The sequence below is a fragment of the Agelaius tricolor genome, unplaced genomic scaffold (genome assembly GCF_023055355.1).
Source record: "Agelaius tricolor isolate 1412-34295 unplaced genomic scaffold, bAgeTri1.0.p SCAF_99, whole genome shotgun sequence".
Taxonomy (NCBI): Eukaryota; Metazoa; Chordata; class Aves; order Passeriformes; family Icteridae; genus Agelaius; species Agelaius tricolor.
The window spans coordinates 349,020-373,557 of record NW_027269359.1 but is presented as its reverse complement, the minus strand read 5'-3'; the positions used below and the strand labels follow the sequence as shown (position 1 = coordinate 373,557).

The 24,538-nt window shown below is 62.3% G+C and overlaps 2 protein-coding genes across 7 annotated transcripts in view; one reads left to right on the top strand and one right to left on the bottom strand.

Moving 5' to 3' along the window:
- ACHE (acetylcholinesterase (Yt blood group)) overlaps nucleotides 1-6,768 on the bottom strand; it is an 8,269-nt gene extending 1,501 nt beyond the window's left edge. For all 3 annotated transcript variants that reach the window (XR_011677411.1, XR_011677410.1, XM_071419085.1), the window contains exons 1-2: nucleotides 6,705-6,768; nucleotides 2,491-4,054 (exon numbers count right to left, since the gene is read on the bottom strand). Coding sequence is in view for 1 of the 3 variants with exons in the window: in XM_071419085.1 (XP_071275186.1) it covers nucleotides 2,491-4,043 (1,553 nt within the window). In the remaining 2 variants the exon portion in view is untranslated. The remainder of the gene's footprint in view (nucleotides 1-2,490; nucleotides 4,055-6,704) is intronic.
- Nucleotides 6,769-7,745: 977 nt separating this feature from the next.
- On the top strand, nucleotides 7,746-24,338 carry LOC139585965 (mucin-2-like). 4 transcript variants are annotated; one of them, XR_011677408.1, is made up of 12 exons: nucleotides 8,450-9,275; nucleotides 11,304-19,445; nucleotides 19,526-19,633; nucleotides 20,161-20,288; nucleotides 20,370-20,428; nucleotides 20,515-20,663; nucleotides 20,780-20,848; nucleotides 21,532-21,694; nucleotides 22,306-22,464; nucleotides 23,238-23,469; nucleotides 23,982-24,097; nucleotides 24,198-24,338. XR_011677408.1 is itself a non-coding variant. In XM_071419060.1 (12 exons), the coding sequence occupies exons 1-12, from the start codon at nucleotides 9,224-9,226 to the stop codon at nucleotides 24,018-24,020; spliced, it is 9,258 nt and encodes a 3,085-aa protein (XP_071275161.1). In that variant the 5' UTR covers nucleotides 8,450-9,223; the 3' UTR covers nucleotides 24,021-24,338. The 4 variants fall into 4 exon arrangements, 3 of the variants coding, with proteins under 3 accessions (XP_071275163.1, XP_071275161.1, XP_071275160.1); XM_071419060.1 differs by having other exon boundaries at nucleotides 11,304-18,702; nucleotides 18,745-19,445; nucleotides 23,982-24,338; XM_071419062.1 differs by lacking the exon at nucleotides 8,450-9,275 and adding an exon at nucleotides 7,746-7,862 and having other exon boundaries at nucleotides 23,982-24,338.
- The last annotated feature ends 200 nt before the right edge of the window (nucleotides 24,339-24,538 follow it).

Sequence of the window (24,538 nt, the reverse complement as noted above, 5' to 3'; positions counted from 1 at the left end):
TGGGGTTCTCAGGTGAATCTTAGGATTCCTGGATGGATTTTGGGGTGTCCCAGGTGGATTGTTGGGGTTCCTGGGTGGATTTTTAGGATTTCTGGTTGGATTTTTTGGGTTCCTGGATTTTGGGGTTCCTGGATGGATTTTTTGGGTGCCCCAGGCGGTTTTGGGGTGTCCTGGGTGGGTTTTGGGGTTCCTGGGTGGATTTTAGGGTGTCCTGGGTGAGGTTTTTTTGGTTCCTGGATGAATTTTGGGATCTCTGGGTGGGTTTTGGGGTCCCTGGGTGGATTTTAGGGTGTCCTGGGTGGATTTTAGGGTGTCCTGGATGAACTCTGGGGTATCCTGGGTGCGGGTGTTGGGGTTCCTGGATGGATTTTGGGTTCCTGGGTGAGGATTTTTTGGGTTCCTGGATGGATTTTGGGTTCCTGGATGGATTTTGGTATCGTGGGTGAGGATTTTTTGGGTTCCTGGATGGATTTTGGGTTCCTGGATGGATTTTGGGTTCCTGGATGGATTTTGGTATCCTGGGTGCGTTTTTTTGGGTTCCTGGATGGATTTTTGGGGTGCCCCCGGGCGGTTTTGGGGTGTCCTAGAGGGGCTGGCAGCGCTCCTGGCGGCTGTAGAGCTCGAATTGGCTCTTCCAGCGCATCATGTACGAGCTCCAGCGGTGGAATTCCAGGCGCCACTGCCGCTCTGCCTCCTCCATGGGCCCTGCGGAGCCCCAAATCTGAGCTGGGGACCCCAAAAACCCCCATTGTCCCCCCCAAAAAAAACCCCTAAAAACCCCTAAACTGCCCCAAAATCCCCTAAATCCAATTTCACCCCAAACCCGCTCAAATCCACCCAAAATTCCCGGCGCTGCTGCTGCTGCTGCTCCGCCTCCTCCATGGGCCCTGCGGAGCCCCAAATCTGAGCTGGGGACCCCAAAAACCTCCAATGTCACCCCCCCCATTGTCCCCAAATGTCCTCAGTGTTTCCCCCAATCCCCCCACAATGACTTGGATGTCACCCAATGTCCCCAACGTCCCCAGTGTCCCCCAATGTCCCCAATCTCCCAGTGTCCCCATCGCCCCCCAATGTCCCCAAATGTCCTCAACGTGTCCCCAAATCTGCTCAATGTTTCCAATCCCCAATGTCTCCAATGTGTCCCAAATGCCCCCCAAATGTCCCCCAACGGCCCCAAATGTCCTCAACATCCCCAATGTCCCCAAATGTCCCCAATCCCCCCAGTGTCCCCAGTGTCCCCAATGTCCCCAATGTTGCCCTAATGTCCTCAATCTCCCAGTGTCCCCATTGTCCCCCCAACGTCCCCAATGTCCCCAATCCCCCAAATGTCCCCAATGTCCCCAATCCCCCCAGTGTCCCCAGTGTCGCCCCAATGCCCCCAATGTCCCCAATCCCCCCAATGTCCCGCTGTCCCCGCTGTCCCCGCTCTCCCTCACCGGTGACGTTGAGCAGTTTGGGCAGGAATCGTGTCCAGAACGCGCAGGCCTGGGCGCGCAGGCCCTGGGCCACGGCGAGCGGCCGCGCGTTGAGCCGGGCGTTAGCTCTGCCCCGCCGCCGTGTAGGACGGCCAGCGCCGCTCGCGCTCCGACGGCTCGTTGGGGTCCCTGCGGCGAGGGAGCGGTCAGGCGAGGGCACCCAACCCAACCCAACCCAACTCAACTCAACCTAGGGCATCCAACTCAATCCAACTCATCCAAACTCACCCAACCCAACCAACCCAACCCAAACCAAGGGCATCCAACTCAAAACTTCACAATTCAACTCAACCCAACTCATCCAAACTCAACCCAAACCCAGCCAAGGGCATCCAACCCAACCCAACTCAACCCAGCTCAACTCAACCCAACTCAACCCAACCCAACCAAGGGCATCCAACTCAATCCAACTCATCCAAACTCAACCCAAACCCAACTGAGGGCACCCAGCCCAACTCAACCCAGCTCAACCAAGGGCACCCAACCCAACTCAACCCAACCCAACCAAGGGCATCCAACTCAATTCATCACAATTCAACTCAACCCAACTCATCCAAACTCAACCCAAACCCAGCCAAGGGCACCCAACCCAACTCAATCCAACTCAGCCAAGGGCATCCAACCCAACTCAACCCAACTCAACCCAAGGGCATCCAACCCAACTCAACTCAACCAACTCATCCAAACTCAACCCAACCCCAGCTGCCCAACTCATCCAAACTCAACCCAACCCCAGCTGAGGGCATTCAACCCAACTCAACCCAACTCAACTCAATTCAACCCAATTGAGGGCACCCAACCCAACTCAACTCAACCAAGGTCATCCAACCCAACTCAACTCATCCAAACTCAACCCAACCCAACTGAGGTCATCCAACCCAACTCATTGCAACTCAATCCAACCCAACTTATCCCAACTGATGTCATCCAATCCAACTCATCACAACTCATCACAACTCAACTCAATCCCATCCCAACCCAACCCAAACTCATCCACCCCCATCCCAGCCCGTACCCGGTGCGGGCGAAGTTCCCCCAGTATCTCATGATGCGCCGGCTCAGCGCCTCCTCCTCGGCCGTGTAGTTGAGCCCGGGGTTGAGCGGCTGCCCGAACACGAACTCGATCTCGTAGCCGTGCGGCACGCCCATCCACGGCGGCCACAGCAGGTTGGAGGCGCGGTGGTCGAACAGATACGCGAAGACGGTGCCGCCGCGCTCGGCCCAGCGCTGGGCGAAGTGCATCAGCGGGCACACCACGTTGTGGTCGCCCACGATGTCGTCCAGCGCCTCGCGGTTCTTCACCGGGTTGTCCTGGTCCAGCCAGTCCGTGTACTGCAGCACCACGGCCTCGGCCGCCAGCTCGTTGGCCTGCGGCACGCCCAGCCGGACGCCGCCCAGGAACTCCTCGCGGCTGATCAGGCTCTCGTTGTCCTTGCCGAAGCCCGGCACGCCGTACACCAAGAAATAGGTGCCCTCGTCCTGCACGGCGCCCAGCAGCACCTCGGCCTCGGCGCGGCCCGGCGCGCCCAGCAGCGCCTCGGGGGTGTCGGCGAGGAACTCCCCGTCCACCACGGGCACGAAGGCGAAGCGGAAGACGCCCTGCTGGGGCAGCACGGCCGCCTCGTGCTCCACCAGCTGCGGCGGCGGCGCGGCGCGCAGGCAGGACAGCAGCTCCGTCTCGTTGGTCACCGCGCCGCCGGCGCCGGTGCCGCCGCACCCGACCAGCCGGCCCAGCCGCGCCGCTCGCCGCCGGCCCTCGGCGGCGCCCACGGTGGCCCAAGGGCCGTTGGGGGAGCCGCTCTGCAGGACGGCGCGGCGGAACAGGCCCCGGCTGCCCCCCGAGAGCAGGTGCAGCCCCACCGAGGCCGCGCCGGCGCTCTCGCCGAACAGCGTCACCGCGCCGGGGTCGCCGCCGAACGCCGCGATGTTGGCCTGGACCCAGCGCAGCGCCAGCCGCTGGTCGAGCAGCCCGACGTTGCCCGGAGCCTCGGGGTGACCCGGCAAAGCCAAAAAACCCAAAGCCCCCACCCGGTAGTTCATGGAGACCACCAAAACGCCCTCGGCCGCCGCCAGGAACCGCCCGTCGTAGACGTCCAGCGAGGCGGCGCCGCTGTAGAAGCCGCCGCCGTAAATCCACACCAGCACCGGCGCCGGCGTTTCGGGGCGCGGCACCGGCGCCCAGATGTTGAGGTACAGGCAATCCTCGCTCATCTCGCGGTTGGGGTTCCACATCTCGGAGCCGCCGAAGCCCGGGAACATGGTGTCCACGGGCTGGAAGCAGGCGTGGGGGTGGGAGAGGGCGTCCAGGACCCCTCCCCAAGGCGCGGGCGGGGCGGGGAGGGGCGAAGCGAAGGGGTCCCAAGGGGGGCTCGGCGTAGGGGATCCCCAAAAAGGCGGCGGCCAGCGAGGAGGGGCCGGCGGGGACGTGGAAGCCGCGGATGGAGCCGGAGGAGGTGGAGACCAGGAGGTCCTCGGGGTGGCTGAGGAGGGGGCGAGGAGGAAGAGGAGGAGGAGGAGGAGGAAGAGCTGGGGAGGGGAGGGGGGCGGCGGGGACGGGCGAGCCCCCATGGCGGCGGAGGCTGCGGAGAGAGAGAGAGAAAAATTGGGGGCTTAGAATGGGGGGGGTTTGGGGGTCACCGTGGGTGGGGTCCCCATTTGGGGAGGGGTCCTAAATTGGGGTGGGAATTTGTGGGAGGGGTCCTAAATTGGGGTGGGCATTTGGGGGAGGGTCCCACATTTGGGGAGGGGTCCTGAATTGGGGTGGGAATTTGGGGGAGGGCTCCTAAATTAGGGTGGGCATTTGTGGGAGGGGTCTCCATTTAGGGATGGGGTCCTAAAATTAGGGTGGGCATTTGGGGGAGGGTCCCACATTTGGGGAGGGGTCCCAAACTGGGAGGGATTTGGGGGAGGGGTCCTAAATTAGGGTGGGCATTTGGGGAGGGGTCCCAAACAGGGAGGGATTTGGGGAGGGTCCCACATTTGGGGTGGAATTGGGTGGGGGGACAAGGTTCATTTGGGGAGGGGTCTCCATTTGGGGAGGGGTCCTAAAATTAGGGTGGGCATTTGGGGGAGGGTCCCACATTTGGGGAGGGGTCCCAAACAGGGAGGGATTTGGGGGAGGGTCCCACATTTGGGGTGGGATTGGGAGGTGGGGGGGGAAGGTTCGTTTTTGGGTGGAATTTGGGGAGGGGTCTCCATTTGGGGAGGGGTTTGGGGAGGGGGGGGATCCCAAATTAGGAGGGATTTGGGGAGGGGTCTCCATTTGAGGGGGGGCCTCCCTGATTGGGTGGGATTTGAGGGGGTCACGGGGGGGGGGGGGGGTTTGGGGACCCCCCCAGGGATGGGGAGGGGGTGGGAGTTGGGGAGGGGGTCCCAAATTGGGGAGGGGTCCCAAATTGGGGAGGGGTCCCCATTTGTGGGTGGGCTTTTGGGGGGGGTCCCCATTTGGGAGGGGGTCTCCGATTGGGTGGGATTTGGGGGAGGGGGTCCCCAATTTGGGGGAGGGGTCCCCATTTGTGGGTGGGGTTTTTTTGGGGGGGGAGGGGTCTCAGATAATGGGGGAGGGGTCCCCAATTTATTTGCCCCTCCCGTTCCATTTTTGGGGGGATCCGGGACCCCTCCCCATTTTATCCCAGTTTATCCCGGTGCCCCTCCCCCCCCCAACAGGGACCCCTCCCCCCCCGCCCCTCCCCCACCCCCCGGGGCAGGTGCTGGATCCCAAAATAGCCCCAAAAATCCCGGCCGGAAACGGGGGAGGGGCAGGGACGGGAGCGGGGGGGGGGGGGCGGCCCTAAGAGACCCCTCCCCAAATAGAGACCCCTCCCCCCTCCCCAAAATCCCCTATAGAGACCCCTCCCCAAATAAATCCCTATAGAGACCCCTCCCCAAATTCCCCTATAGGGACCCCTCCCCACATAGAGACCCCTCCCCAAAATCCCCTATAGAGACCCCTCCCCACATAAATCCCCTATAGAGACCCCTCCCCAAAATCCCCTATAGAGACCCCTCCCCAAATTCCCCTATAGAGACCCCTCCCCACATAAATCCCCTATAGAGACCCCTCCCCTAATTCCTCTATAGGGACCCTTCCCCAAATAGGGACCCCTCCCCTAACCCAAATCGGAACCCCCCCAAAATCCCCCATAGATCCATAGGGACCCCTCCCCAAATTTCCCATACCCAAATTCCCCATAGATCCATAGGGACCCCCTCCGGCCCTATAGGGACCCCTCCCCAAAATCCCAAATCGGAACCCCCCTAAATCCCCTATAGATCCATAGGGACCCCTCCCCAAAATCCCCTATAGGGACCCCCGGCCCTATAGAGACCCCTCCCCAAATAGGGACCCGTCCCCCAATCCCCTATGGAGACCCCTCCCCAAATCCCCCATAGATCCATGGGGACCCTCCCTCAGCCCCATAGATCCGGCCCTATAGGGACCCCTCCCTCAAATCCCCTATAGGCACCCCCGGCCCTATAGAGACCCCTCCCCAAATCCCCCATAGACCCATAGGGACCCTCCCTCCAGCCCCATAGATCCGGCCCTATAGAGACCCCTCCCCAAATCCCCTATAGGGACCCCCGGCCCTATCGGGACCCCTCCCCAAATCCCCCATAGACCCATAGGGACCCTCCCTCAGCCCCATAGATCCGGCCCTATAGAGACCCCCGGCCCTATAGAGACCCCTCCCCAAATCCCCCATAGGGACCCCCGGCCCTATCGGGACCCTCCTCAATCCCCCATAGATCCATAGGGAGACCCCCCCCCCCGGCCCTATAGGGACCCTTCTGGTCCTATAGAGAGACCCCTCCCCAAATCAATCCCCTATAGAGACCCCTCCCCCACCCGGCCCCGCCCCAAAATGGTACCCGGGGTGGGGGTGGGGGAGGGGCGATGGGGGGGGGGGGGGTCTCAGGTGTGGGGGAGGGGCGGGGATGGGGAGGGAGGGGCGGAATGAAGGGAGGGGGTCTCAGGTGTGGGGGGAGGGGCGATGGAGGAGATGGGGGAGGGGCGGGGATGGGGAGGGGGTCTCAGGTGTGGGGGAGGGGCGGGGATGGGGCCTCATCCTCTGGAGATCATTAAAATTGGGGGGGGGGGGATGGGATGGGGATGGGGAGGGGTCGCGGGGTGGGGGGAGGGGGGATGGCGGAGGATGGGGGAGGGGGAGGGGATGGAGGGGGGGGGAGGGGATGGGGGGGCGTTCGGGGTGGGGGAGGGGCGGCACCGACCCCCTCGCGCTCCCGGCGGCTCCGGCCTCGCTCCGGCTCCGGCGTCTGGAAAATACCGGGGGGGGGTGGGGGGGGGAGGGGGAGGGGGGAGGGGCGGCGTTAAATTGGGGGGGGGGGGGGGAGGGGGAGGGGCCAAAGGAGGCGCCCCTCCCCCCCCTCCCTCCTCCCTGCGGCAGCGCTGCCCCTCCCCCCCCTCCCCCCCCGCGCCGGGAAGGGGGGGGGGGGGGGGGGGAGGGGAGGGAGGAGGATGCGCTGCCCAACCCCCACCCCACCCAGGGGGATTTTGGGGGAAAATTGGGGATTTTGGGGAAATTTTGGGGGGGAATTTTGGGGGAATTTGGGAGAATTTTGGGGGGGATTTTGGGGGGATTTGGGGAAATTCTGGGGGGGAATTTTGGGAGAATTTTGGGGGAATTTTGGGGGGAAATTTGGGGATTTTGGGGAAATTTGGGGGGGAATTTTGGGGGAATTTGGGGAAATTTTTGGGGGATTTTGGGGGGAATTTGGGGGAATTTTGGGGGGAATTTTGGGGGAATTTGGGGAAATTTGGGGGGAATTTTGGGGGGATTTGGGGGAATTTTGGGGGGGGAATTTGGGGGGAAATTTTGGGGGGGATTTTGGAGGATTCCGGGCCGGGATTTGGGGGGGGGGGCGGGATTTTGGGGAATTTAGAGGAATTCGGAGGAATTTTTTGGGGGGGGATTTGGGGGGAATTTTTTTGGGGGGGATTTGGGTGGGATTTTGAGGGGATTTTTAGGGGGATTTTGGGGGGGGGGGATTTAAAGTCATTTTGGGGATTTCGGGGGCAACTTCTAGAGAATTTTGGGGCAGTTTTGGAGGAAGTTTTGGGATTTGGGGGGGATTGAGAAGAATTTTGAGGGTTTGGGAGAATTTTTAGGGAATTTGGGGCATTTTGGGGGGGGGGGGAATTTGGGGACCTTTTGGGATTTGTGGGGATTTTAAAGAAAAATCCGGGGATTTTGAGGGATTTGGGGGAAATTTTGGGGGATTTGGGGGGAATTTTATAGAATCTGGGTAAAATTCGGGGGGTTTGGGTGAATTTGAGGGGAATTCTGGGGGGGAATTGTCCCCCTCACACCTGTCCCCACCTCTGTCCCCAGGTGTGTCCCCAGGTGTGTCCCCACATCTTTCCCCCAGGTGTGTCCGTCTGTCCCCCAGGTGTGGCCCCGCCCCCTTTTCTGCTCCCGCCGGCAAGGGTCACCCGCCCCTCCCCCATTGGCTGGAGCGGGTGGGGCCCGGCGGTGACGTCACGGGGAAACCCCCGGGGAGAGAGTGGAAGGGAACTGGGACATACTGGGATGGACTGGGAGGGACTGGGATGGAACTGGGAGCGACTGGGAGGGACTGGGATGGACTGGGATGGACTGGGAGGGACTGGGACATACTGGGACGTACTGGGATGTACTGGGAGGGACTGGGAGGGACTGGGAGGGGACTGGGAGAGAATGGGATCAAACTGGGACAAACTGGGATGGACTGGGAGGGACTGGGATGGAACTGGGAGCGACTGGGAGGGACTGGGAGGGACTGGGATGTACTGGGATGGACTGGGAGGGACTGGGATGGACTGGGACATACTGGGATGTACTGGGATTTACTGGGATTTACTGGGATGGACTGGGACATACTGGGATGGACTGGGAGGGACTGGGAGAGACTGGGATGTACTGGGATGGACTGGGATGGACTGGGATGTACTGGGATGGACTGGGAGAGAATGGGATCAAACTGGGACAAACTGGGATGGACTGGGAGGGACTGGGAGAGACTGGGAGGGCATTGGGACATACTGGGATGTACTGGGACGGACTGGGACTGACTCCATGGATCTCGATGCCACCTCCGTGTCCCCATCTCCACGTCCCCGATGGCCACCAGGACCCCTCAATGTCCCAATTGCAATGTCCCCACCATCCTGATGTCCCCGTGGATCCCAGTGCCACCTCCGTGTCCCCATTGCAATGTTCCCCCACACCGATGTCCCCATGGATCCCAGTGCCACCTCCGTGTCCCCATCCTCACATCCCTGGTGGCCACCGGGACCCCTCAATGTCCCCACCCCAATGTCCCCATGGATCTCGGTGCCACCTCTGTGTCCCCACCTCAATGTCCCCTCCCCAATGTCCCCCCATGGATCCCGGTGCCACCTCCTTGTCCCCATCGCAATGTCCCCACCCCGACCGTGGATCTCGGTGCCACTTCCTTGTCCCACCCCGATGTCCCCACCCCGATGTCCCCACCCCGATGTCCCCTCGCGGTGACATCGGGCGCGGCCGCCGCATTCTCCGGCTCTGTGTCACCTGTGTGTGTGTGTCACCTGTGTGTGTCACCTGTGTGTGTGTGTCACCTGCGTGTGTCACCGCCCGCCACCCCCCGCCCACCTGGGGACAAAGGTCCGGGGCCACCCCCTGTCCCCCCCCCCCCCCCCCCCAGATATTGTCACTGTCACCGCTGGCGCCGGCCCCACTCGGGGACAGGAGGAGGCCACGGCGCCATCCATGGGGGGGACACGAGGGACGGTGCTGGTGGCCCTGACCTGCGCCATCGCGGGTGAGGATGGACGGGGGGACAGGGGGACAGGGGGACATTGGGAGGGGACGTGGTGAGGGTCACCTGGTGGCCCTGAGGATGGACAGGGGGACAGGAGGACATTGGGGAAGGTCCTGGTGGTGGTCACCTGGTGGCCCTGAGGATGGACAGAGGGACAGGGGGACATTGGGAGGGGACATTGGGAGGTGACATGGTGAGGGTCCTCACCTGCGCCATCACGGGTGAGGATGGACAGGGGGACATTGGGAAGGGACATTGGGGAGGGTCCTGGTGATGGTCACCTGGTGGCCCTGAGGATGGACAAGGGGACACGAGGGACATTGGGGAGGGGACATTGGGGAGGGACATTGGGAGGGGACATGGTGGCCCTGAACTGTGTCATCATGGTCATCAGGATGGACAGGGGGACAGGGGGACAGGGGGACATTGGGAGGGGACACTGGGAGGGTCCTGGTGATGGTCACCTGGTGGTGGTCACCTGGTGGCCCTGAGGATGGACAGGGGGACAGGGGGACATTGGGAGGGTCCTGGTGGCCCTCACCTGGTGGTGGTCACCTGGTGGCCATCACAGGTGAGGATGGACAGATGGACAGGGGGACATCGGGAGGGGACACTGGGGAGGGTCTTGGTGGTGGTCACCTGGTGGTGGTCACCTGGTGGCCCTGAGGATGGACAGGGGGACACGAGGGACATTGGGAGAGGACATTGGGAGGGTCCTGGTGGCCCTGAGCTGTGTCATCATGGTCATCAGGATGGACAGGGGGACAGGGGGACAGGGGGACAGGGGGACATTGGGAGGGGACACTGGGAGGGTCCTGGTGATGGTCACCTGGTGATGGTCACCTGGTGGCCCTGAGGATGGACAGGGGGACACGAGGGACATTGGGAGAGGACATTGGGAGGGTCCTGGTGGCCCTGAGGATGAACAGAGGGACAGGGGGACATTGGGAGGGTCCTGGTGATGGTCACCTGGTGGTGGTCACTTGGTAATGGTCACCTGGTGGCCATCACAGGTGAGGATGGACAGAGGGACAGGGGGACATTGGGGACATCAGGGGAGGAGGAGGAGGAGGGTGAAGATAGAGGAGGGTGAAGAGGAGGATGGAGAAGAAGAGGATGAAGAAGAGGATGAAGAAGAGGATGAAGAAGAGGAGGAGGAGGAATTGGGGTGGGAGAGGCTTGAAAGGTTCAGATCTGAAGGTCCTGGAGGAGGAGGAGGAGGAGGAGGATGAAGAAGAGGAGGAGGGTGGTGGGGACGGGTTGGAGGGGACAGGGGGACGAGGATGAAGAGGAAGAGGGTGAGGAGGAGGAGGTTGAAGAAGAGGAGGATGAAGAAAAGGAGAATGAAGAAGAGGAGGATGAAGAGGGTGAAGAAAAGGAGGAGGAGGAGGATGAAGAAAAGGGAGATGAAGAAGAAGAGGATGAGGAGGATGAGGAAGAGGAGGAGGAACTGGGGTGGGGGAAGTTTGAGGGGTTCAGATCTGAAGGTCCTGGAGGAGGAGGAGGAGGAGGAAGACGAAGGGGATGAAGAAGAGGAAGAGGAGGAGTTGGGGTTGGAGGGGTCCGCGGCCTGAAGGGGCCGGAGGAGGAAGAGGAGGGGGAAGAAGAGGAGGGTGACGATGAAGAGCGGGAGGAGCTGGGGAGGTTTTGAGGGGTTCGGATCTGAAGGGCCGTGGAGGAGGAAGAGGATGAGGAGGAAGAGGTGAAAGGTGGGGACAATGGGGAGAGGCCGGGGGGGGAGGAAGGGGGGGAGGAGGAGGAGGAGGAAGAGGAGGACGAGGAAGGTGGAGACAACGGGGGGTGGGGGGGGCTGACTTTGGGTGGGTCAAAGGGCAGGAGGAAGAGGAGGATGAGGAGGAGGAAGATGAGGAGGAATTGGGGTGGGAGAAGTTTGAGGGGTTCAGATCTGAAGGTCCTGGAGGAGGAGGAGGAGGAGGAGGAAGAGGAGGAAGAGGAGGAGGAAGGTCGGGGTCTCCTCCCTGGGAAGGGGCTTGGGGGTCTCTGCTCACCCTGGACCTTCCCCTGCAGCCGCTGTCCTGGGGACAACCGGAGACCAGGGGAGCTCCAGGGAACCCATGGACACCATGGGGACCTCCATGGACACCACGGGGACCTCCATGGACACCTCAGAGACCTCCATGGACACCATGGGGACCACCATGAACATCTCAGAGACCACCATGAACATCTCAGAGACCTCCATGAACACCCCAGGGACCACCATGACCAGCCCAGGGACCACCACGACCACCTCAGGGACCACCACGTCCATCACAGAGAGCACCTTGTCCACCTCAGAGACCTCCACGACCATCACAGGGAGCTCCACCACCACCTCAGAGTCCACCCCGACCACCTCAGGGAGCTCCACGTCCATGCCCGGGAGCACCACGAGCACCCCAGAGATGACAGCAACCACCCCAGGGATCTCCACGACCACCACAGAGACCACCCTGAGCACCTCAGAGACCTCCACAGTCACCTCAGGAGCCACCATGACCAACACGGAGACCACCACGACCACCTCAGGGACCTCCACAACCACCTTAGGGACCACCACCACCTCCTCAGGGACCACCACCACCACCATCCCAGAGACCTCCACGACCATCCCAGAGACCACCCCGACCATCACAGGGACCACCGTGACCACCTCAGGGACCTCCACAACCACCTCAGGGACCACCACCACCACCATCCCAGAGACCTCCACGACCATCACAGGGAGCTCCACAGCCACCTCCTGGACCACCTGGACCACATCAGGAACCACCACAGAGACCCCCACGACCATCACAGGGACCACCCTGACCCCCCCAGTGACCTCCACCACCTCCTCAACCTCCACCATGACCACGTCAGGGAGCTCCACGACCACTCCAGTGACCACCCCAACCACCTCAGGGACACCCACGACCACCCCAGTGACCACCATGACCTCCCCAGGCTCCACCACGACCACCTCAGGGAGCTCCACAACCTCAGGGACACCCACGACCACCCCTGAGACCACCCCAACCACCCCAGTGGCCACCACAATCTCGTTGGCCACGACAACCACTCCTAAGACCACCCCAACCACCTCAGGGACACCCATGACCACCCCAGTGACCTCCACAACCTCCTCAGGCTCCACCACGTCCATCCCAGGGACCTCCACGACCTCAGGGACCACCACGGCCACCTCAGGGACGTCCATGACCACCTCAGGCTCCTCCACAACCTCATGGACCACCACGACCACCCCTGAGACCACTCCCACCACCCCAGTGACCACCACGACCACCTCAGTGTCACCCACAACCCCCCCAGTGACCTCCACCACCTCCTCAGCCTCCACCATGACCACATCAGGGAGCTCCACGACCACCTCAGAGTCCACCACGACCTCAGGGACCTCCACAACCACTCTGAAGACCACCCCAACCACCTCGGGGACCTCCACAACCGCCTCAGAAACCTCCACTACGACCTTCCCAGAGACCTCCACAACCTCAGTGACCACCACGACCACCCCAGCAACCACCACGACCACCTCAGGGACCTCAACAACCACGTCAGGGACCTCAACGACCTCATGGACCACCCCAACCACCCCTGAGACCACCCCAACCACCTCAGTGTCACCCACGACCACCCCAGCGACCACCACGATCTCAGTGACCACCACGACCACCCCAGTGACCACCCCAACCACCTCGTGGTCCACCACGACCACATCAGAGACACCCACAACCTCCTCAGGGTCCACCACGACCACTCCTAAGACCACCATGACCATCCCATTGACCACCACAAGCACCTTAGGGACAACATCAACCTCCTCAGGGACCTCCACAACCACCTCAGGGACCACCACGACCTCAGGGACCACCACGACCTCAGTGACCGCCCCCACCACTCCACTGATCTCCACAACCCCAGAGACCACCACGACCTCCTCAGGCTCCACCACGACCACCTCAGGGAGCTCCACAACCTCATGGACCACCACGACCACCCCCGAGACCACCCCAACCACCCCAGTGACCACCACAACCACCTCAGGGACCTCCACAACTTCAGGGACAGCCACGACCACCCCTGAGACCACCACGACCTCCTCAGGCTCCACCACAACCATGTCAGGGACGCCCATTCCAGAGGCCACCACGACCACACCAGAGATCTCCATGACCTCAGTGACCACCACGAGCACTCCTAAGACCACCCCAACCACCTCAGGAACCTCTATGACCACCCCAGTGTCCACCACGACCACACCAGAGATAACCACGATCTCCTCAGGCTCTACCACGACCACATCTGGGACCTCAACGACCTCAGTGACCACCACGACCACCCCTGAGACCACCCCAACCACCCCAGTGACCACCACGACCTCCTCAGAGACCTCCACGACCTCCTCAGGCTCCACCACAACCACATCAGGGACGACCATTCCAGAGGCCACCACGACCACCCCAGTGACCACCACGACCTCCTCAGGCTCCACCACGACCACGTCTGGGATGTCCACAACGTCAGTGACCACCCCAACCACCACAGTGACCACCACGACCACCTCAGGGACCTTCACAACCACCCCAGGGACCACCACGTCCATCCCAGTGACCTCCACGACCACACCAGAGATAACCACGACCTCCTCAGGCTCCACCACAACCACATCTGGGACCTCAACGACCTCAGTGACCACCACAACCACCCCAGAGACCACCCCAACCACCCCAGTGTCCACCACGACCACACTAGAGACCACCACCACCTCCTCAGGGTCCACCACGACCACCTCAGGGACCACCCTGACCACCCCTCAGACCACCACGACCACAGGGACCTCCACGACCATTCCAGAGGCCACCCCGACCACGTCAGGGACCACCACGACCTCAGTGACCACCACAACCACATCAGGGACACCCACAACCACCCCAGAGACCACCACGACCTCCTCAGGCTCCACCACGACCACATCTGGGACCTCCACGACCTCAGTGACCACCACAACCACCCCCGAGACCACCCCGACCACCTCAGGGACCTCAACAACTTCAGGGACCTCCATGACCAGCACAGGGACGCCCACGACCACCCCAGTGACCACCACCACCTCCTCAGGGTCCACCACGACCACCTCAGGGACCACCCTGACCACCCCTCAGACCACATCAACCACAGGGACCTCCACGACCATTCCAGAGATAACCACGACCTCCTCAGGCTCCACCACGTCCACGTCAGGGACGACCATTCCAGAGGCCACCACGACCACCCCAGTGACCTCCACCACCACCACAGGGACCACCACGACGCCCTCAGGCTCCACCTCAACCACATCAGTGACCTCCACAACCACCCCAGTGACCAGCATGACACCAGTGACCACCACAACCACATCAGAGTCCACCCCGACCTCCTCAGGCTCCACCACGACCACGTCAGGGATGTCCACAACCTCAGTGACCGCCACGACCACCCCTGAGACCACCCCAACCACCCCAGTGACCACCACAACCACCTCAGGGACCTCCACGACCACCTCCGGGACACCCACAACCACCCCAGGGACCACCATGACCACGTCAGGGTCCACCACGACCACATCTGGGACCTCAATGACCTCATGGACCACCACAGCCACCCCTGAGACCACCCCGACCACCCCAATGACCACCACGACCACCTCAGGGACCTCCACGACCACCCCTGTGACCACCCCAACCACAGGGACCTCCACGACCATTCCAGAGGCCACCACAACCACCCCAGTGACCACCACGACCTCCTCAGGGTCCATCACGACCACGTCTGGGACCTCCACAACCTCAGTCTCCACCACAACCACCCCCGAGACCACCCCAACCACCCCAGTGACCACCACAACCACATCAGGGACCTCCACAACCTCACGGACCACCACGACCACCCCTGAGACCTCCCCAACCACCTCCGGGACCACCACGACCACCCCAGGGACCACCACAACCTCCTCAGGCTCCACCACAACCACGTCAGGGACCTCAACGACCTCATGGACCACCCCAACCACCCCTAAAACCACCACGATCTCAGTGACCACCATGACCACTCCTAAGACCACCCCAACCACCTCTGGGACCACCACGACCACCCCAGTGACCACCACGACCACCTCAGGCTCCATCACAACCACCTCGGGGACATCCATGACCTCAGGGACCACCACGACCACACCAGAGATAACCACGACCACATCTGGGACCTCAACGACCTCAGTGACCACCACGACCACCCCTGAGACCACCCCAACCACCCCAGAGACCACCACGTCCATCCCAGGGACCTCCACCACCTCCTCAGTCTCCACCACAACCACATCAGGGACCCCCACGACCACAGTGACCACCACAACCTCGTCAGGCTCCATCATGACCACGTCTGGGACCTCAACCACCTCAGTCTCCACCACAACCACCCCTGAGACCACCCCGACCACCCCAGTGGCCACCACAACCACCTCAGGGACCTCAACAACTTCAGGGACACCCACGACCACCCCAGGGACCACCACGGCCTCCTCAGGCTCCACCACGACCACTTCTGGGACCTCAACAACCTCAGGGTCCACCACGACCACCCCCAAGACCACCCCAACCACCTCGGGGACCACTCCAACCACCTCAGGGACCTCAACAACTTCAGGGACCTCCATGACCAGCACAGGGACGCCCACGACCACCCCAGTGACCCCCACCACCTCCTCAGGGTCCACCATGACCTCCTCAGGGACCACCCTGACCACCCCTCAGACCACATCAACCACAGGGACCTCCACGACCATTCCAGAGATAACCACGACCTCCTCAGGCTCCACCACGTCCACGTCAGGGACGACCATTCCAGAGGCCACCACGACCACCCCAGTGACCTCCACCACCACCACAGGGACCTCCACGACGTCCTCAGGCTCCACCTCAACCACATCAGTGACCTCCACAACCACCCCAGTGACCAGCATGACACCAGTGACCACCACAACCACATCAGAGTCCACCCCGACCTCCTCAGGCTCCACCACGACCACGTCAGGGACCTCCACAACCTCAGTGACCACCACGACCACCCCTGAGACCACCCCAACCACCCCAGTGACCACCACAACCACCTCAGGGACCCCAACCACCTCAGGGACCTCCACGACCACCTCAGGGACCACCACGACCTCCTCAGTCTCCACCACAACCACATCAGGGACGCCCATTCCAGAGACCACCACGACCACCCCAGTGACCTCCACGACCACCTCCGGGACACCCACAACCATCCCAGGGACCACCATGACCACGTCAGGGTCCACCCAGACCTCCTCAGGCTCCACCACAACCACGTCAGGGACCTCCACGACCTCAGTGACCACCACGACCACTCCTAAGACCACCCCAACCACCCCTGAGACCACCCCGACCACCCCAGTGACCACCACGACCTCCTCAGGCTCCACCACGACCACTTCTGGGACCTCAACCACCTCAGGGACCTCCACGACCACCCCCAAGACCACCCCAACCACCCCAGTGACCACCACAACCACCTCAGGGACCTCAACAACTTCAGGGACCTCCATGACCAGCACAGGGATGCCCACGACCACCCCAGTGACCCCCACCACCTCCTCAGGGTCCACCACGACCACCCCAGGGACCACCCTGACCACCCCTCAGACCACATCAACCACAGGGACCTCCACGACCATTCCAGAGATAACCACGACCTCCTCAGGCTCCACCACGACCACGTCAGGGACGACCATTCCAGAGGCCACCACGACCACACCAGCGACCACCACGACCTCAGTGACCACCCCAACCACCTCAGGGACACCCACGACCACCCCAGAGACCACCACGACCTCCTCAGGGTCCGCCACGACCACGTCAGGGACCTCCACAACCTCATGGACCACCACGACCACCTCAGGGACACCCACGACCAACACAGTGACCACCACAACCACCTCAGGCTCCACCACGACCACATCTGGGACCTCAAAGACCCCAGTGACCACCACATCCATCCCAGGGACCTCCACGACCTCCTCAGTCTCCACCGCAACCACATCAGGGACGACCATTCCAGAGGCCACCATGACCACACCAGAGACCTCCACGACTACGTCAGAGTCTACCCAGACCTCCTCAGGCTCCACCACAACCACATCTGGGACCTCAACGACCTCAGTGACCACCACAGCCACCCCTGAGACCACCCCGACCACCCCAGTGACCACCACAACCTCCTCAGGCTCCACCACGTCCATCCCAGGGACCTCAACCACGTCAGGGACCTCCACGACGACCCCAGTGTCCACCACGACCACACCAGAGATAACCACGACCTCCTCAGTCTCCACCACAACTACATCTGGGACCTCAACGACCTCAGTGACCACCACAACCACCCCTGAGACCACCCCAACCACCCCAGTGGCCACCACGACCACCTCAGGGACCTTCACAACCACCTCAGGGACCCCCACGACCACACCAGTGACCACCACGTCCATCCCAGGGACCTCCACGACCTCCTCAGTCTCGACCACGACCACATCAGGGACGACCATTCCAGAGGCCACCACGACCACACCAGAGACCTCCACGACCTCAGTGACCACCAAAACCACCTCAGGGACCCCCACGACCACCCCAGTGACCACCACGACCACCTCAGGGACGACCATTCCAGAGGCCACCACAACCACCCCAGTGACCTCCACGACCACATCAGGGACCTCCACAACCTCACGGACCACCACAGCCACCCCTGCGACCACCCCAACCACACCAGAGACCACCACGACCAGCACAGGGACGCCGACGTCCACCCCAGTGACCACCACCACCTCCTCAGGGTCCACCACGGCCACCTCAGGGACTTCCACGACTTTCCCAGAGACCACCACGACCTCAGGGACCACTTCAACGTCCTCAGGGACCTCCTCAACCACCTCCACGACCACTGCAGTGACCCCCACGGCCACCCCTGAGACCACCACCACCACCTCTGGGACCTCCACCACCATCTCTGGGACCTCCACCACCACCTCAGGGACCTCCACGGCCACACCAGTGACCACCACTGCACCCACAACCACTGAAGTGACCACCACGACCACCCCCAAGACCACCACGACCTCCTCAGGCTCTGCCACGACCACCTCATGGACCTCCACAACCATCTCAGGGACCACCACGACCACTCCAGCGACCACCACGACCACGTCAGGGACCTCCATGACTGCCCCAGTGACTTCCACGACCTCAGTGTCCTCCACACCCACCCCAGTGACCACCACGACCTCAGTGACCCCCACGGCCACACCAGTGACCACCACGACCACCCAGGTGACCCCCACTGCACCCACGACCACCCCCAAGACCACCACAACCTCCTCAGGGTCTGCCACGACCACCACAGGGACCACCTCAACCATCTCAGGGTCTTCCACGACCACCTCATGGACCTCCACGACCATGTCAGGGACCACACCAGAGACCTCCACACCCACCCCAGTGGCCACCACCACCTCCTCAGGGTCCACCACGACCACTCCAGTGACCACCACGACCACGTCAGGGACCTCCACACCCACCCCAGTGGCCACCACCACCACCTCAGTGACCACCACCACCTCAGTGACCTCCACGACCACACCAGAGACCCCCACGACCACCTCAGGGACCTCCACAACCACACCAATGACCACCACCACCACCCAGGTGACCCCCACCGCACCCACGACCACTAAAGCGACCACCACGACCACCTCAGTGACCACCACGACCTTCCCAGAGACCACCATGACCTCAGGGCCCACCCCAACCACCCCTAAAACCACCACGACCACCTCAGGGACCTCCACAACCACCTCAACCACCACCACCACCACCCCTAAGACCACCATGACCTCCTCAGTGACCACCACGACCACGCCTAAAACCACCACGAGCACCTCAGGGAGCTCCACAACTTCTCCAGTGCCCACCACAACCTCCCCTAAGACCACCCCCACCACCTTGGTGACCACCACCACCTCAGGGCCCACCACCACCACCACCACCTTGCTGACCTCCACATCGCCCACCACCATCTCCACCACCCCTTTTTCCACCGCTGCTCCTCCTCCACCAGGTGAGTCCTGACCCAGGTGAGCTCCACCCTGCCCTGGGGTTGTCCCCGGGGGTGTCCCTGATGTCCCCGTGTCCCACCAGGGCTGTGTGAGAACGGGGGCACCCCCGGCGGCACCGGATGTCTCTGCTCGCCGTCCTACGCCGGGCCGCGCTGCGAGTTCTCCACCGACACCGTGGACACCAACCTGCGTGAGTGGTGGCCCCACCCCTGCACCTGGGGGACCTGGGAAGAGGGCCCGGGCATCTTGGGGGTCCTGGGCATCTTGGTGGTTCTGGTCTTCTTGGGGGTTCTGGGCATCTTGGGGGTTCTGGTCTTCATGGTGGTTCTGGTCTTCTTGGTGGTTCTGATCTTCTTGGAGGTTCTGGGCATCTTGGGGGTTCTGGTCTTTGATGTTCTGATCTTCTTGGTGGTCTTGGTCTTCTTGGGGGTCTTCAGCATTTTGGGGGTTCTGGTCATCTTGGAGGTTCTGTCTTCTTGGTGGTCCTGGTGGTTTTGGGGGTTTTGATGTTTTTGGGGGTCTTGGTCTTCTTGGGGGTTCTGGGCACCTTGGAGGTCCTGGTGTTTTTGGTGGCCCTGGGCACCTTGGAGGTCCTGGTGTTTTTGGTGGCCCTGGTCACTTTGGGGTTCCTGGTCACTTTGGTGGTCCTGGACACCCTGGAGGTCCTCACCCCCTCCATCCCACCCCACCGACCCCTTCTCCCCATTGTCCCTCCAGCGTTCCCTGGGACCATCATGGCCGCCGTGGACATGGAGGTGACCCTCACCAACTTCAACTACTCCGAGGACCTGAAGGACCCCGACTCCGAGACCTTCCTGTCCTTCCAGAACCACTTCCGGCAGGAGGTGAGGAACGTGGGGTGGCCCGGTTGTCCCGCCACGGCCACCAAGGTGACCACAGAGGTGACCAAGGTGACCTTCTTGCAGATCAAGAAGATCTATGGGACCATCCCTGGCTACGAGGGCGTGGAGATCACCAGCCTCAAGTAAGGAGGTCCCTGACCGCCCCTCAAGGCTGGGGTGGGCTGGGATGTCCCCAGACCTCGTCACCTCCTGTGTCCCCTCCCTGAAGGTCCGGCAGCATCGTGGTGGGACACCAGGTGTTCTTCACCATGGCCCAGAGCAGCAACACCAGCGAGGAGTTCCAGGAGACCACGGATGGGCTGGTGGAGAAGCTGCGGGAGGCGGAGGCCGCCCAGGGCGAGTGCCAGCACAACACCTGTGGGTGACCTCCAGAAGCCCCCCCAGATCCTCCTGGACCCCTTGGTGGGACCTGCCCCGGGCCTCTGGGGCGCCCAAGGGTGCTGGTCCCTGATGTCTTCTCCTCCCCACCGCAGCCGTGCTGTGCCTGGTGCTGAGACCCAACCCCGTGGTCAGCGCCATGAGGGAGGTGATGGACCTGGATGGTGAGGCTGGCGTGGAGACCTTGACCACCCCATGGACCCCCCTGACCACCCCATGGACCCTCCTGGCCACCCCATGGACCTTCCTGACCATCTCATTGTCCCCTGACCACCCCGTGGACCCCCCTGACCACCCCATGGACCCTCCTGACCACCCCATGGACCTTCCTGACCATCTCATTGTCCCCTGACCACCCCATGGACCTTCCTGGCCACCCCATGGACCCTCCTGACCACCCCAGGGACCCTCCTGACCATCTCATTGTCCCCTGACCACCCCAGGGACCCTCTGACCACTCCATGGACCCCCTGACCACCCCATGGACCCTCCTGACCATCTCATTGTCCCCTGACCACCCCATGGACCTTCCTGGCCACCCCATGGACCCTCCTGACCACCCCAGGGACCCTCCTGACCATCTCATTGTCCCCTGACCACCCCGTGGACCCCCCTGACCACCCCATGGACCCTCCTGACCACCCCATGGACCCTCCTGACCATCTCATTGTCCCCTGACCACCCCATGGACCCTCCTGACCATCTCACCACCCTCTGACCACCCTGTGGACCCTTCCTGACCATCCCAACATCTCCTGTCCCTCACCCACCATCTCCTGTCCCTCACCCACCATCTCCCGTCCCTCACCCACCCCTCAGTGTCCCCTTGTTGTCCTCTCCTGTCCAGAGCTGTGCCACCAGCGAGCCCCCCCAGGCTACGGTGACTTCTTCTGGCCGGTGGTGACCTCGGGGGTCCTGCACTGCGTCACCTCCTGCACCCCCAACCGGCCCCAGAGCCTGGAGTGCCACCACGGCCGCTGCCAGGTCACCCGCCAGGGACCGCAGTGCTTGTGAGTGCCACCACGGGGTCCCGGAACCCACCAAGGGGTCACAGTGACCACCAAGGGGTCCTAGATCCCACCACAGGGTCCTAGAACTTGTCATGGGGTCACAATGGCCACCAAGGGGTCCCAATGTCCACCATGGAGTCCCAATGTCCACCATGGAGTCCCAACACCCATTGGAGGTTCCCAATGTCCACCATGGGGTCCCAATGTCCACCATGGAGTCCCAACACCCATTGGAGGTTCCCAATGTCCACCATGGGGTCCCAACGTCCACCATGAGGTCCCAACACCCATTGGGGGGTCCCAATGTCCACCATGGAGTCCCAACACCCATTGGGGGTTCCCAATGTCCACCATGGAGTCCCAACATCCACCAAGGGGTCCCAACGTCCACCAAGGGGTCCCAATGTCCACCATGGAGTCCCAACATCCACCATGGGGTCCCAACGTCCACCATGAGGTCCCAACATCCATTGGGGGTTCCCAATGTCCACCATGGAGTCCCAATGTCCACCATGAGGTCCCAGTGTCCATCATGGGGTCCCAATGTCCACCATGGAGTCCCAATGTCCACCATGAGGTCCCAATGTCCACCCTGGTTGTCCCCTCCGCAGTTGCCTGGACCAGGACCTGTTCTGGTACACGGGCTCCCAGTGCTCGGGCCGGGTCAGCAAGGTGGGCACCGGGCTGGGCGTGGCCGTGGCCCTGCTCTTCCTCACCTGCATCATCCTCGCGGCGCTGCTGCTCTGCCGCCGGCACCGGCGCTACCGGAGGTACCGGCACGGGGGGGGCTGCACTGGGGGGGTCCCAGTTTGGGCTCCCAGTTTGGGACGGAGCTCCCAGTTTGGGCTCCCAGTTTGGGCTCCCAGTTTGGGCTCCCAGTTTGGGATGGGGCTCCCAGTTTGGGTTCCCAGTTTGGGACGGGGCTCCCAGTTTGGGCTCCCAGTTTGGGCTCCCAGTTTGGGACGAAGCTCCCAGTTTGGGCTCCCAGTTTGGGCTCCCAGTTTGGGATGGGGCTCCCAGTTTGGGCTCCCAGTTTGGGACAGAGCTCCCAGTTTGGGGAGGGGCTCCCAGTTTGGGGATGGGGCTCCCAGTTTGGGCTCCCAGTTTGGGCTCCCAGTTTGGGGAGGGGGCTCCCAGTTTGGGCTCCCAGTTTGGGATGGGGCTCCCAGTTTGGGCTCCCAGTTTGGGATGGGGCTCCCAGTTTGGGGATGGGCTCCCAGTTTGGGATGGGGCTCCCAGTTTGGGGATGGGCTCCCAGTTTGGGATGGGGCTCCCAGTTTGGGGATGGGCTCCCAGTTTGGGATGGGGCTCCCAGTTTGGGTTCTGATTGGGGATGGGGGCTCCCAGTTTGGGTTCCCAGTTTGGGATGAGGCTCCCAGTTTGGGGATGGGCTCCCAGTTTGGGGATTTTGGGGGGGGAATCTCCCAGTTTGGGGATTTTAGGGGGAATCTCCCAGTTTGGGGATTTTGGGGCGGGAATCTCCCAGTTTTTGGGGATTTTGGGGCGGGGGTCTCCCAGTTCTCACCCCTTTCCCCTCCCCCAGCGACCTCCCCCCCTATTTTGGGGGTTCTTGGTACGAGCTCGATGATTTCTCCTGGCCCCCCCCGCGCGGTTCCGTCATCCCCAACCCGGGGGTCGCCCCCCCCGCCCGCCGCCCCCAGACCCAATTTGAGGACCCCGAGACCTGGAGGAGACCCCCGGGACCCCCCCAGGAGGGTCTGGGGGGTCCCCACCCCTTCAGGCCGTCCTTGGAGAGGGTGGATCCCTTCCTGCAGGTACGTACACCCCTGCCAGGACCCTAAAAGGACCCTAAATCCCTTCTAGGACCCTAAAAGGACCCTAAATCCCCTGCCAGGACCCTAAAGAGACCCTAAATCCCTTCCAGGAGCCTAAAGGAACCTAAATGCCCTTCCAGGACCCTAAAACAGACCCTACATCCCTTCCAGGGCCCAAAAGAGATCCCAAATCCCTTCTGGGACCCTAAAGAGGCCCAAAATCCCTTCCAGGACCCTAAATCCCTTCCAAGAGCCTAAAACAGACCCTAAATCCCTTCCAGGACCCTAAAGAAACCTAAATCCCCTTCCAGGACCCTAAAAGGACCCTAAATCCCCTGCCAGGACCCTAAAGGAACCTAAATCCCCTTCCAGGACCCTAAAGAGACCCTAATTCCCTTCCAGGACCCTAAAGGAACCTAAATCCCCTTCCAGGACCCTAAAACAGACCCTAAATCCCTTCCAGGACCCTAAAGGGACCCCAAGCCCCCTCTCACTCTGTCCCCTCTCCCCAGCTGAGGACCCCGCGGCCGAGGGTCACCCCTGACCTGTGACCCCCCCGTGGGACCTCCTGGAGCGTCACGAGGAGACCCCGACCCCAAAGAGGGGACCCCAAACCCAGTGAGGGGACATCGACCCCAAAGAGGGGACCCTGACCCTAATGAGGGGACATCGACCTGGACCAGGGGACACTGACCCCAACGAGGGGACCCCGACTCCAATGAGGGGACCCCAAACCCAGTGAGGGGACATCGACCCCAATGAGGGGACATCGACCCCAATGAAGGGACATCAACCTGGACCAGGAGACCCCGACCCCAAAGAGGGGACCCCAAACCCAGTGAGGGGACATCGACCCCAATGAGTGGACATCAACATGGACCAGGAGACCCCAACATGGACCAGGAGACCCCAGCCCCAATAAGGGGACAGCGACCCCAATGAGGGGACATCGATCCCAAAGAGGAGACCCTGACCCCAATGAGGGGACATCGACCTGGACCAGGGGACATCGACACCAAAGAGGGGACCCCAAACCCAATGAGGGGACCCCGACCCCAAAGAGGGGACC